The following is a 14,268-nucleotide window of genomic DNA, read 5'->3' as shown; positions in this document are numbered from 1 at the left end:
GAAAAGCATCACTTTCCTCACAACGTCCTGGCTTCTGGTGCTTGCCTGGAACAGCCAGGGCAGGCAGTTTCCTGTGCTGAGCTACTGGGTGGTTCATCGATTTCACAAACACATAGGGTGGAAGCTTGGAACCGGGTTCAGTTCAGGTGCACAAGACTCCCCTGACCCTACACACATGGACCCCCAAGTCAGCAAGGGAGGGAGTCCCTAGAACGTGGTCCCCCAATGGAGCTGGCAGATTTGTGGGTTGTCCCCTCGGCCCCCAGATACGACAGGAAATCAGCCGCAGGCCTGCGGAACGAGATAGCCTGCGGCCCCACCCGCGCGCCAGCCCCACAGCCTTGGGAGGAGATATGTGTTCACGGATCTGGGTTGGAGGCTCTGTGAGGAGTCAGGTGAAGGGTGGGACAGAGCCACCTTCCTTCCTACTCTGGGCCATACCCTGTCACAGCCAGCAGCCTCGACCTGGGGCGTTCTGCACATCCAGGATTCTTATACGGCCACGGAGCAGAGGTGGTCTGTGCGGCCCCTGAATCCACAGAAATTGTCACCAAAGCTGTGCATGTGGGAATGTCTGTAGGGAGGAGAGGACGCATGTGGCAATACTTGTGGCCCGCATCCCCGGGTGTGGGACCAGAGCCCTGCAGTCCTCGCTTTCCACGTGTGTGGGAGCACATGGGTCCTTCCCCGGGTTACCGCCCCTAAAGCAGCCGGCTCCCGGCTGCACATGTGCCGCGTGTTCGCCAACCTGGTGGAGCCTGGCCGTTGTCTTTTTTCGCCACTGCATTCTGGGAAGGAAAAGCCCACCTTGTCCTACCACTGGGTGTGTCCACTGGCCCCACCCAGCCCAGCTGTTGGCCTGTCCCTCTCTGGACCCGGTCCCCACTGCGAGGACAGGAAGCGTTCCCCACATCCGCCTCTGCCACCAGCTTGGTGACTTGTGGTCACAGACACCAGAAGCCAGAGAGAGAGTTTTTAAAAAGACTCACAGACATGTCATTAAAATCTCAGTGTTGGGTTTGGGGGAAGGTGCTGGGTGGCTCCCGCCCCTGCTTTCTGGAAACAGATTTGGGGCGTTTGACAGTGACAGGAGACTAAAGTGGGATGGTACTAAATATACCGTCCTGGGCATTTCCGGGCAGCGGGGGGATGTGGGATTGACTCGCCACCCCAGCCTCCGGCCCAGACAGACCAGCCCCGCCTTGGCTCCCCTACAGCCTCTGCATCCCTTTCCCCTTCACGCCTATCTTCCACCCCCGCTTCAAACCACATCGCCCCCCTGCTGCCCAGAACCCTAAACCCCGCTGGCCAGATGTACAGCCGGTGCTCCCAGGCTGGAATTCCAGCCCTCCAGAGTCAGACCACAGCTAGACTCAGGGCCGGTCCCCCACAGCACTGACCTGTGGATGCCCCCACCCTGCATGCACACCTGTGCCTCCAAGGTCCCCTCTGCCTAGAACGGCTTCCCTGCCACCTTTTCCACCCCACAGGACTCCGTCCCATCCTTCAGGGCCAGTTCAGGTGGCACCTCTCCTAGGAAGCCTGCTCAGATCCCACCCATCATGGGACCGTCCAGCTTCCCTGGGACCTGACCAGGTGTCACCAGGCGCTGTCACTCCTACTTTGCTTCTTCTTATTCCTTTCCAGGTCTCCCTCTGAACTCCTTCTTCCCTCACCTTGTCACCAAACAGGAACTGCCATCCTTTGTCTTTCGCTGTGTTTGTGGCTGTTCTTTTCCCTGCCTGTGCTGTCTATTCCTCAGCCCTAGGCCTTTTTTCAGGCTGGGCCATTCCTCTGCAGTGTCCTCCCTTGGCATGGGGGCACATCCACTCTCAGCCCTTGAGGCCCAGCTCCAGGGTCAGTTGCAAACACTCCCTCTCCCCCAGGCTTCCATGCACACACATCGGCAGATTCTGCACATCCCCGGCCTCAAAAATGTACTCAGCTCTGTCCCTGTCCACTCTGTGGCCTGTTTCTGCCTTGGGTCTGATGTCAGTCTTCCCAGAGGAGGGACGTGCCCTCAGGTCCCATCCTTGGGTCCCAGAGCCAGCAGGGGATGGGTGGGGCAGGCTGGGTTTGGGGTTTGGGGGTCAGAAGCAGAGGCAGCTCTTGCTGGCACCATGGTGTGCTGGGCCCTGTGCCGGACACCTCAGCGATTGACCCGCCATGCCTTCTCAGCACCAGGAGACAGAGCTTGGGAGCAAGTCCCCTTGCAAAGGAGGGAGCCGTCCCCACCCAGGCTGCCCGGGGCCCCATCTCCCCCAGCCCCAGCTCTGTCCAGAGCACAAGTGACCGACGGCCCCACTCTATCTCGCAGTGGAGCGTGACCGCACCCTGGGCTACCAGGAGCCCCACTGGAAGGAGTTCCGCTTCGACCTGACCCAGATCCCAGAGGGCGAGGCAGTCACAGCCGCCGAGTTCCGGATTTACAAGCTGGCCAGCGCCCACCTGCTCAACAGGACCCTGCACGTCAGCATGTTCCAGGTGGTCAGGGAGCAGTCCAACAGGTGCCTACCCTCACGCTGCCTCCTGATGAAGCCTGGCCGAGGAGGGGACACTTCCCAGAGGACAGAAGGGGAGCTGCCTGGGGAGTACACCCTCAGAGGCAGAAGGATATTTGGCCAAGGCCTCATGTCAGGCCCAACATAGGTCCTGCTTCACATCCCTGCCATGCTGTCCCGGCTGTGGGACCATGGGCAGGTCACTGAGCTCCCGAGCCTTGGTTTCCACACCCCTGCTGGGCCCAGTAGCATTTTGTGCAGTACATACAGTGAGAGAAGGCACACGGGGCGCCCACCCCAAGCCAAGCAGGATAGGTGCCCCACACAGCGTCCCCCGGGTGGGCACTGGAAAGGCAAAGGCAGCTGTGCCGGCCCTCAGTTAATTGTTTTTTCATGTCCACAGGGAGTCTGACTTGTTGTTTTTGGATCTTCAGACGCTCCGAGCTGGGGACGAGAGCTGGCTGGTGCTGGATGTGACAGCAGCCAGTGACCGCTGGTTGTTGAGCCGGAACAAGGACCTGGCGCTCCGCCTCTATGTGGAAATGGATGATGGTAAGGCTCAGGGTTGGGCAGCAGACCTTCTCCTGGGGGTTCTTCAGTGCTGCTGGCACAGAGCCAGCTGTAACCACCTCCTTTGGCCCTGGAGGCCTGGCCTCTCTCAGCCAGCGACTGGGGTGATAATCCCCTAACCACTTTGGGTGCTCACTGCAGTGCAGAAGCCACGGTACCCACAGCGGGAGCCCCTACCACGCTGGTCTCCCTCCTCTCCTTTTGCAGAACCAACATTTCAGTCACTAAGAGAGAGTCCATGTTGTCCCTCCCCAAGAGCAGCCGTGTATGTGGGCGTGTCCATACTGGGCAGGGCCGAAGGGAGGCAGTTACACCCTCAGACTCGGAGCAGAGAGGCCTGGGTTTGAATCCCAGCTCTTCAGCACTCTAACCCGGTGAGCTTGGCAGGGTACTTACCTTCAGGGTCTCAGTGTCCTCCTCTGTAGAACGAGGGTTCACATCTTCATTCATTCCCCAGGCAGCTGGGGGAGAACCTCCTTCATCGCGGGCAGTGGAGTGGGGGAGGGAGAGGCAGAAAGTGGGCACGGGATGGTAGATCTGAGCTACAGCAAGGGGCCGCCATGGCTGGAGCTGGGCGGGCAGGGGCGAGGTGGGAGAGGAGACTGAGAGCTGCAGGGCACATTCTGAGTGTGGGTGAACCGAGGCCCCGTGTCAGGGTGGCTCCCTGTATTTCATAGCAATGGAGGATGACGGGATCTGAGTCAGGTTTTTAGAAAAGAGCCCTCTGAGACAGCCCCTGGAGGAGGGCATCACTTACCCCGGTGCTTAGTGAATTAGGCTTTCCCTAAGTACAGTGGGGACGGGGCAAGCGAAGTGAGTTCACAGAGGAGAAAGCTGATGGCACTAACTTAGCAGGTGACCAAGGCTCATAGGAATGTCCTGCACCTGCTGTGTCCCCTTGACGTGATGGAATGGGAAGGGCCCTTCATCTCGTTCATCCCAGAACCCCACCTGACCGTGGGAAAAACATCAGACAAACCCAAATCGAAGGAACTGCTACAGATGCCTGACGAGTGCTTCTCAAAACTGTCCAGGTCGTCAAACACAAAGAAAGTCTGAGAGATTGTAACAGCCCGGGGAGCCTAAGCAGTTGTAGCAACGGAATGCCGTGTGGGATCCAGGATGGGACCCTGGAGGAGAGAAAGGACACTGGGGAAGACCAGTGAGGTCCGAATACATCGTGTTTAGTTTATCCTCAGACTTAGTGTTGGTCCTTTAGTTGTGACAAGTGCACAGTGCTAATGTCAATGTTGGCATTTCCCGGGGAAACGGGCCTGAGTATCTGGGAACTGTCTGTACTGTCCTTGCGGTTTTTCTGTAAATGTCAGCTGTTGTAAAATAAAAACTTAGTGTGTGTGTCCAACAAAGGACCTGTCCCCCTGCAGTAGTCTAAGGGGGACAAGAGCAAAGTCAGAGCAACTGGAGCCACGAGCTGCAGGGGAGAGTGGAGACGTGCTTGTTGGTTGGTAGCAGCAGAAATGGACAAGAGGGGATAGAGGAGGAATGATGGAAAACGTGGATTGAGCCAGTGGCCATTTTTAATAGAATCTTTATATTTTTCTGCCTGAGTTAAAGTAGTAGATGGGCAGGCTTGAGGGAGCAAACCAGGAGCCCTTTTTCGGCAGCGATGTTATTGAGAGCCCTGGTTGACGTCCAGATGGAGAGTCAGCTAGGACAGGTGAGAGCTGGGGCACAGGTGGGAAGCGCCCACATCTAAGTGGCTTGAGAGGCTGGAACCAGAGCAGGTCTCCTGGGCAGGGGTGTGGATGGAGAAGGAAGGGGACGGTCCAGAACCCTGGGGCCTCCCCCATGGAGAGGGCTGCCCAGAAGGGGTGATGTGGAGCGTCTTTCCTTCCCATGGGGGTTCTGGGGTGTAGAAGGAGGCCTTCTGGCCAGCCTGAGGGCTCAGGGTCAGTCCCTCACAGACACTACCACGGGGCCTCTGCAGGCATGGCTCTCTCCCCATCAGGCGCAGGGTCTTGGGTTCAGATCCCACAGGGTGGGAGGCATGATGCTTCCCAGGATGTCGGGGGTCACCTTGTCCCCGCGTCACCACCCTGTGTGCCCTCCCTGTTCTCTGATGCGGCAGCTCTAGCAGTCAGTCAGTCCCCACCAGGTCTGGAGCCGGAGGCAGAGCACAGGATGGCAGCCCTCCATCAGTTCTCCAGATTTTACACGGACTCCGTGCACATCTCTGACAGCACCAAGCTCAGGGTCGTGGCTTTGGGCTCTGTAGGATTCCAGAGAACCTGATAAAGGGGCTGCTCAAGACACATGTCAAGGAAGTAGCGATGTGGGGGTGGACGACTTTAGGCTGGGCGTTCTCTTGGAGACCAAGCCAGTCCCCCATATCATCGGCTCCGATGCAGGGGAGAACTTGCTGTGCGAGCACCCAGTACCTGTCCCGCTGGGGCTGGGGCTACCTTCCCAGGGCTCCCTGAGGGAGTGCATCCGCAACGGGGGTTGGGGGGGTGCGGGGGCGGGGCCCTGTTCTACAGGCCCACAGCCTACAGGACCCTGGTACAGGAGGGAGGCACCCCCATCAGGTACTTGCAGGAGGCCACATAGCCCTCCAGAGCCAGTGTGGAGAGGTGAGGGACTTTCTCCGGGATCTCCGTCTTCCAGAGCTGCCATCTTGGCCACGTTTGCTTTGGTGAAAGGGTGGAAGGCCCACTGCGGAGGAAACCTTATCTTCAGAAGAAGCGCCAGGAGTTCCAACGTGCCCACGAGCAAAGCTGCAGAAACCTCCATGGTTGGAGGCGGACGAAGCTGCGGGTGTGGGCAAGTCTGCCCCCGAAGATGTCCAGGTTCCTAACACTGGACATCCATCATCACATCCATCAACACAACCATCATCCAGAGGGAAAAATATGAGAAATGAATTGAGCATCTCATGGTGCAGCCAGAGGAAGGTGAAAAAGCCAAGTGTGTGGGTGACCCCAGGGCCCGGATCATCACACGGGCAGCTCTTGAACACGAGGATGGCATGTGCGCCACCTGGGGCATAGGAATCCCGCTCCTGCCCAGCAACTACATCAGCCCGGATGTAACTGTTCATCCTCGCCATGAAAATAGGATCCTGGGCTTGGGTCCATTTCCATTAAAAGAGGAGGCGGATGCAGATCTCATCACTGCGGGTGAGCAGACGGTCACCATTTCCCCCAGGGGCTGTTTTTCTCCCACAAAGACTTGTCTATAGTAATTCGAGGGGACACCTCCACCTCACCATACTGAGAGCCGTGCAGGTTTCCTGTCTGGTGACAGGCTAACCGGGTCACCCCCAGAAAGAAGGGGAGTGGCCCGGAGGGAGCCATGGATTTGGTGTCCAGCACCAAGGCCAGAACGGTGGTCACCATGCAACGCCACACCAAGGACAAGGGACCCCACGTCTTGGAGAAATGCACTGGGCCGCTGACCAGGGTGCTGTGCGGACAAAACCATCCTCAAGAAGGCTGTGTTCCACGTGCACGGGAAGAAAGGCCCCACGCGGATCGAACTCTAGGATGGCCTGATGGTGGACGACGTCAGAAAGAGCTCGGGCAGCCCTTTGCCCTGTCCCCAAACCTCAGACCCACACAGCAGGTGGCAGCCTGAGCTGGGAAGGAAGCCCCGGTCACAGAGGGTGGGTTTCATTGGAAACCAGAGGAGGTCTGGTCACCTCTCTCCATGGCGCTTGCTGTCTGACCAGCTTTCCCACCGCCAGACTATTCTGCCAAGAGGGATATGGCTTTAATTAAAAGCCAAAGAAGAACGGAGCCCTTTATCTTGTTTGTTCTGTACTTCCCAGAATGGTCTCATACCATCGTCAGGCGCTTTGAACGCCCTCCTCACTGTGCTGTTTACATGACATTGTGTGCAGCTCGAATGAGCCCACGGGACAGAAGGGCCTCCCCTTGTGAATGAGTCAGGAAACGTGGGGGATGGTGAGGAAGGCGTGACCACCCCCATACCCCCAAGGCCCCACTTTGCCAGCACCGTACGCCCCGTGACCTGGGGGATGCTGTTCGGGTGAGCTTGTCTTCCTGCGGCCCCTCTGACTTTTCCTCTGGGGCCTTCCGTCCTCTGGTTAAATTCTGTGTCCCTGCAGCCTCCCCTCTTCCTCCCTGCATGTCCTCCTCCTCGTGGCTCGATAGATGTGTCTGGAACGACAGCAAGGTCGTCTTGCTGAGCCAGAGGACTGGCAACACAGTGACAAGGTTCCCCTGTTGAACAGCCATCCCCCTGTGTGCTGTCGAAGGCTGCGGCTTGTGGTAGGAGGGGTTCTAGAAACCTAAGACAGATTTCTGGGTTTTCTCATCCTCAGGCATGGGATTCCTTTGTCGCCCAGGACACTCAGACCCTTTCTGCCTGTTGTGGAGCCCTAGACCGGCCTTTTGTCACTACTCCCTCACTGTCCCCTCGAATTACTATAGACAAGTCTTTGTGGGAGAAAAACAGCCCCTGGGGGAAATGGTGACCGTCTGCTCACCCGCAGTGATGAGATCTGCATCCGCCTCCTCTTTTAATGGAAATGGACCCAAGCCCAGGATCCTATTTTCATGGCGAGGATGAACAGTTACAAGAGAGGCCGTGGGGTGTTTCCTCCTGAACATAATGGGTTCATACACATGCCCGTGCAGCCATGTGCAAGTCCAGATGTGTACGTGTGTGTGAGGTAAAAAAAAAAAAAGTCCAGATGTGTACGTGTGTGTGAGGTAAAAAAAAAAAAAAAACCTGACACAGAGTACAAGGCACATTCTCAGCGTAGCTCTCAAGGGCACACAACCATCAGAGCAGGTGGGCGAGAACTGGAGATGCTAGCTGGTGAAGGAAGGCCTTTCAGGGAGGCCTCCTTGGAGCCTCACCCCGAAGGAAGGGCCAGTTCCTGGAATGGAGGGATGCGGACACCGCTCCCGAGGGGCAGCCTGAGGGGTGGGGTTTAGTGGCCAGGGACCATGACGGGGTTGGGTGTGGAATGGGAGGGCAACAAGTGGATGGATAGTGGGGCACATTTGGGGGCTTCTGCAGAGGGAACCTGATTGGCCCTGGGCATCAGTTTTCCAGCAGCAGTGTGGACAGGCAGAGCTCCCCAGGAGCGGACAGTGAGATGTGTGAAGATGGTAGGAAGAAGGAGGAGGGTTGAGTTCCTCGTTCTCCCATGATGAAGTAAGCAGGGGAACAAAAGCAGACTGGATCCATAGCTGGGATTCTCCGAGGGTTCAGACAGGCACCCCGGTTGTCCTTCAGCCTGGCACATGGTCACCTCCGTGACCACAGGCTGAAGTGGGGCCGGGTCTGTGGGAAAGAGCCAGATGGCGCCCAGAGCAGGAGGCCTGGGGGAGAGGCGGGAGTGATCTAGGCCTGGCACAGTTTGGGGGTGGGTGAATGAGGCCTTGAGCACCTGCCCCGGGACAGGATGGGGCTGGCGAGCTGGCAAGACCTCTGGGCGCTGATGGAGCAGACTGAGAAGTGGGGAGAGGCTGGAGGACTCATGGGTGCCCCTGGCCCAGAGAAGCAGCATATTCCATCAGGCCGAAGGGGAAAGGCCACAATGTGGCCCACGCTCTCAAGCATGGCTGCACACACCTGTCAAGTGCAAAGGGGCCTGCCAGCACCCTCACAAGGTCAGGTATAGAGGCAGGGACCCTGGGCCCCAGAGGCTCCCACCTCTGCCTTTCTAGAAGGCAGCCTTCCAGTGCCGGGCAGCCTAGGGCATCACCAGCTAGATAGCTCAGGCCTTCCCTGCAGCCCATTCTCTGCCACCGGGAAACCCCAAGAAGATCCTTGATCAGATGGGTGCACAAGGAAAGTGAATAGTGAACACAGCCTCAGACGAGATTGCCCTCCCTGGCTCCTCGGTGGCCAGTTCTCTCCAGGAAACAGGGACAGGACAGGGTCATGGAGTTCCACTCCATGTGCCATGTTAACGACAGTCACCCTCCTGCTCCCATCCACTCTGGGCTCCTCGTGGCCTCTGGCATTGCCCCTCTGCTCACAGGCCATATATGTGTCTCGTGGCTCCGTGTCCTTTAGGTTCTGCTGCTTCCTCGTGGCTGACTTGCTGTGACCCAAACTCTTCCGAATGGCTTCTCTCTGGGCTCCTTCCAGGGTCAGCTCCTGCTGCTGCTGACCTCCTGTCCAGCAGGATTGTTCCAAGTGAGGCTCTAATGGGTCCAGGGCATTTGTGTGTGGCAGGTGATGTCATAGGTCAGAGTTCGGTCTCTGGATTGATTCGTTGTTCAGTCAACTTGGCCCAAGGACATGGGCCTACAGCATAGCTATTGAAGGACTGACCTTTACCAGCCGAGCACACTGTGGGTGGGGCAGGCAATGCCCTTGACCTGTGATGTATCCCAATGACTCATAATAGACCCACTAATGGAGCAAACATAGGTATTTGTACATGTGGACGTCTGTATACTGTATGATAAATGCATGTGTTTCTATACATATGTGTGTGTGTGTCAGGGTGGTCAGTTAGAGGGGACAGGGACACGGAAGGGGAACAGTTGGCTCTGCATGTTATGAAGCATAAAACTGAGTTAGTAATCCTCTCCTGCTGTTTAAGAAAATTCCACAGGAAGAGAAAATGAAGGGGTCTGTGGCACTCTCGTCTTCACAGTGGAAGCCAGGAAATAACTGACGTGTTTAAAGTGAAGCTAATATCTAAATATGGTGTATTTTCTCAAAGGATTTTATACATTTGAAATGCTCATTGTGGAGACATTTAAACAGCAGTGAACATGTTTTTGTGAAAAAGTTGAAAAAAATATATAGACATTCATGGTCACCATTGTGTAAAACTTTAATTGACATAAAAATATTCCAGAAATATGAAAATGCTGTGTTGTAGTGTGGAGAGATTTCAGAGGGATCTTTTTTTTTTTTTCTCGAAGGTTACTTTACAGTTGCTATTGTATTACTTGGACAATTAAAAAATCAGAGGCAGGGAGCCTAGTGGCTCAGTCAGTTGAGAAGCCTGCCTCACTCTTGGTTTTGGCCCAGGTCATGATCTCAAGGTCATGGGATCAAGCCCCACCCGGGTCTCTATGCTCAGCTGGGAGTCAGCTTGAAATTCTTTTCCCCTTGTCCTCTGCCCCTCCCCAACCAAAATAAATAAATAAATGGTTAAAAAATTAGGAGGTCCTTTGGAAATACAAAAAGGTACAGGAAGTTAGTTTTATTGGTAGAGTCAACATTTCCAGGGATCATGTCTGTGTTTCTTTTTTTTTTTTTTTTTTAAGATTTTATTTATTTATTTGACAGAGATTACAAGTAGGCAGAGAGGCAGGCAGAGAGAGGAGGAAGCAGGCTCTCTGCTGAGCGGAGAGCCCGATGTGGGGCTCGATCCCAGGACCCTGGGATCATGACCTGAGCCGAAGGCAGAGGCTTTAACCCACTGAGCCACCCAGGCGCCCCATGTCTGTGTTTCTTAAGGCATCCTCATCTTTAAGCAGCTTTGGAGCCAAATCCCATTTTCACGGGCATCCTTCTACCTAGCCAGACCCACAGTCTTTTCTTTTTTGACCCACAAACCTGGGGTTATCTCCTTAAATGAGTAAGATCTTGGGGTCTGGAATTAGACATGGGCTGAACCCCAGCTCTGGGACTTTGCCCTGATGTCGCTGCCCTGCTGCCCCCGGTGTCCTATTTGTGGGCATCGGGGGACACTTAAGGCCCTGCTCTTGGAAGCAGCAGACAGAACAAGCCCTCGCTATGTCCTGGCAGCTGCTCCCATCTGCTGGGGCACAATCCATCGAGTCCTCCGAAAGTATGGGGTGGGCGGGAGAACTCTGGCTTGAAGCTCTCAGACAGCAGTGGGAACCATGGTTCTGTGCTCCCCTGGTGGTGTGGCTCCAAAGTTTCTCCATGAGACATGTGGTCCAGGTTACTGTGGAGACACACAAGGTCACAAGTGGGAGTCGCTCAAACCAGTTAAGGGCTTCACAGATGGCAGTGTTGACCACTGTCACAAATGACGACCCTGTGTTGGCAAGGCCCCCCTCCCCTGTCTCCCTCGGACCTTTTCTCTTGGGTCTCCAGATGAGGAAACTGAGGCCCTCCGCCTCTATGCGCCAGAGCCCGTGTAGGCTCTAGTGGAAGGGTCCCCGCTGTCCCCCGTGCCCGGCCCTGCCTGCGAGTGACCGCACTCTCTCCTGTCTCCATCCCAGGGCACAGCGTGGATCCTGGCCTGGCCGGTCTGCTGGGGCAACGGGCACCGCGCTCCAAGCAGCCTTTCCTGGTCACTTTTTTCAGGGCAAACCCCAGTCCCATCCGAGCCCCTCGGGCAGCCAGGCCCCTGAAGAGGAGGCTGCCGAAGAAAACCAACGAGCTGCCGCACGCGAACAGACTCCCAGGGATTTTTGGTGAGGTCCAGGACGGGCCTTGGGCTGGGCCCCAGAACAGCTCCAAGGGACAAAACCCTCCAGACCGCCTGTAGGTTCAAGCCTGTGCTCACCCTCTAGCACATTCCGGACACCTCCTTTGCCTCATGTGCCCTCCCTGTCCCTGCCACCCAGAAGCGCCTTCTCAGACCTCCTCTGGCTCACCAGGGCTTTTGCCAGAAGTCTGTCAGCACCAGGTGCCCCTTCCTCCAGGCACTGGTGGCTCTCAGGTCTCCCCTGGGGACCCTGAGGACCCACAGTTGTTTATGTGAAGGTCTCCCCACCGGACCGAGTCCCTCAGGATCGGGGTGGGCCTGCCCTGCCCTCCTGCCCTCCACGGGGAGTCAGCCTTTGGCCTCCATGGAGCCACTCAACCCGGTGGAACGGGTGTGGCAGGAGCAGTCGGAGGAGGTCAGGAGGTGTCTCTGCAGATGAGGAGCCGCCTGATGGCCTGGGGCCCCCTGCCCTGTGCTTTGGCGCCTCGGGGGCCACAGGTTGGAAGTCAAAGGAGGCTGGGCTCAGTGCAGGGTTACTCTAGCTATCAGGAGCCACCTGAAGCCATGGGTTTCTCGAGCTGGGTCAGGGCACCAGCAGAGCTGCAGGATGGGCTTTATGACACCACATGCCTTAATTCCTCTTCATTTATTCAACAAATGTACCCAGTGGGGTGTCCCTGCCCTGGGAGCCCCCAGGGGTAGCTGCGTGAGCAGGAACCCCAGAAAAGACCTGTGCTTCTGTCCCTGCAGACGATGTTCACGGCACCCATGGCCGGCAGGTTTGCCGGCGGCATGAGCTCTACGTCAGCTTCCAGGACCTTGGCTGGCTGGTAATTTCTGACTATCCTCCTTCTTCTTAAATGACGGTCCCCACCCAAAGATCCTAAGTGTAGCTCCAGGAGGAGGTAGAATTATGGGTGATTTTCATTTTCTCATGCATTAGGCTCTTCTGTGTTTTCTGAAGGGAGAATATCTTACTTTTATTGTGAGAAGTGCTTCTTGGTAAAAACCGTGAAAAGAGGGATAGTTTGAATCCTCAGCCCTAACAGGTCAGATCTGCAACAGGGAAACGGAGGCCATGGTGGGCAGTGCGCCTGTGCACCTGCTGGGACTGCAGCTCTAGGCGGCGTGGGCGGTAGGGGCAGGTGGGGAGGACAAGGCCCGGGCTGACTGCACATGAGGGGGACAGAGCTGTGCCCAGCCCCACCTGCTGAGAGTGCCCAGCCTCTTGGGGGAGCCTGTCTGAAGGGACCCTGGGGTTGGCTGACTGGCCTGGGGCTGGGGGCTGGGTGCGGGGCAGCCCCGAGCCGTCCTGTGCCGGGTGCTAGATTCAGGAGCTCAGGAGGGGGCATCTGGATGGGACTCACCTTCTCCCCTTACACCCCCAGGACTGGGTCATTGCTCCCCAAGGCTACTCGGCCTATTACTGTGAGGGGGAGTGCTCGTTCCCACTGGATTCGTGCATGAACGCCACCAACCACGCCATCCTGCAGTCCCTGGTCAGTACTGCGTCTGTCTGGTCCGGCTCCCGGGGACGGGGGTTGGCACGGCCCGGTGAATGGAAGCCCCTGCCAGGGGGTCAGGGGGCTCTCTCTGCCCAGAACCTTCCCTGTACACATGAGCAGGGATGGCCCGCGCCTGGAGGGAAACGGGTGCCTGTATGGCCGTCTAGACGCCTATGCACCTCAACATGCATATACCCGACTTACCCTGACTGCTGGTGCACACCAACCTCTGTGCACTGCACACACACGTGTGAGGACTCCACAGACAGTATGTGGGTACCCAGATTTACAAGACATGCTTGCTCATGGTCAGACACACGACACCTGCGTTAACAGTCGTGCATCCCTCCTGGGGCCCATGTGCTCCGAACACACACATCACCGTGTGCACATGAGTGACACGCACGTGTGCTCAGCCGCCTGCTGTGTGCGTGTGCAGGGAGGGGCGCAGGTGTGCCTCGCTGAGCTGCTGGGCTCCGGTCTCCCCTGTTCACCTCCCTGCCGGCGCTTTTTCCCTTTGTGCTTTCCACGGACGGTATGGCTTTGGGTGCTGTGGCCGGGGTACCTTCACAAGCTGAAAAACCTATTGAAATGATTATATGGTTTTATCCCTTTCTCTTATTGATGTATCAGATTGACTGCTTCGTGAATATTGAACAACCGTCACGTCCAGGGAGTAGATTCCACTCAATCATCGTGAATGATTTTTTAAATGTATTGTTGGACTTAGGGTGCTAATATTTTGTTGAAGATTTTGCATCTATGTTCATCAGCAATATTGGCCTATAGTTCTCTTTACCCGTGGTGTCTTTTTCTGGTTTTAGGATCAGGGTAATAATGTTGGCCTTGTAGAATGAATCTGGATGTTTTCCTTCCACTCTTCTTTTTGGGACAGTTTGAGAATAGGTGTAACCCCTTTCTAAATTTCTGGTAGAATTCACCAATGAAGCCTTCTGGTCTTGGACTTTTGTTTCTTGGGTGTTTTACGATTACTGATTCAATTTCATTGCTGGTAATTGCTCTGTTCAACTTTTCTATTTCTTCCTGCTTCAGCTTTCATAGTTTATATGTTTCTAGGAATTTATTCATTTCTTATAGGTTGTCCAATTTGCTGGCATATAATTTTCATAATATCCTTTTATGATCTTTTACATTTCCGTGGTGTTATTACTCCTCTTTCACTTCAGATTTTGAGTCTGCTTCCTCTTTTTTTTTTGTCTGACTAAATGTTTACTAATTTTATTGATCTTTTCAAAGAACTAGTTCCTGGTTTCCTTGACCTGATCTATTGTTTTGTTTTACTAAGTATTCTCTGCACCCAAAATGAGGTTCA

At 55.7% G+C, this 14,268-nt stretch overlaps 1 protein-coding gene across 1 annotated transcript in view; it reads left to right on the top strand.

Annotated features, from left to right (window-relative positions):
- The window catches only part of LOC116567185 (bone morphogenetic protein 8A-like), a 33,253-nt gene that overhangs the window by 11,904 nt on the left and 7,081 nt on the right, over nucleotides 1–14,268 (top strand). The window contains 5 exon segments of the mRNA XM_032302101.1: nucleotides 2,318–2,507; nucleotides 2,905–3,053; nucleotides 11,222–11,416; nucleotides 12,181–12,260; nucleotides 12,819–12,929. Of these exon segments, the coding sequence (XP_032157992.1) occupies nucleotides 2,318–2,507; nucleotides 2,905–3,053; nucleotides 11,222–11,416; nucleotides 12,181–12,260; nucleotides 12,819–12,929 (725 nt within the window).

Source organism: Mustela erminea, chromosome 10, assembly GCF_009829155.1.
Source record: "Mustela erminea isolate mMusErm1 chromosome 10, mMusErm1.Pri, whole genome shotgun sequence".
NCBI classification, from domain to species: Eukaryota; Metazoa; Chordata; class Mammalia; order Carnivora; family Mustelidae; genus Mustela; species Mustela erminea.
This window is presented reverse-complemented; position numbering and strand designations above follow the sequence as displayed.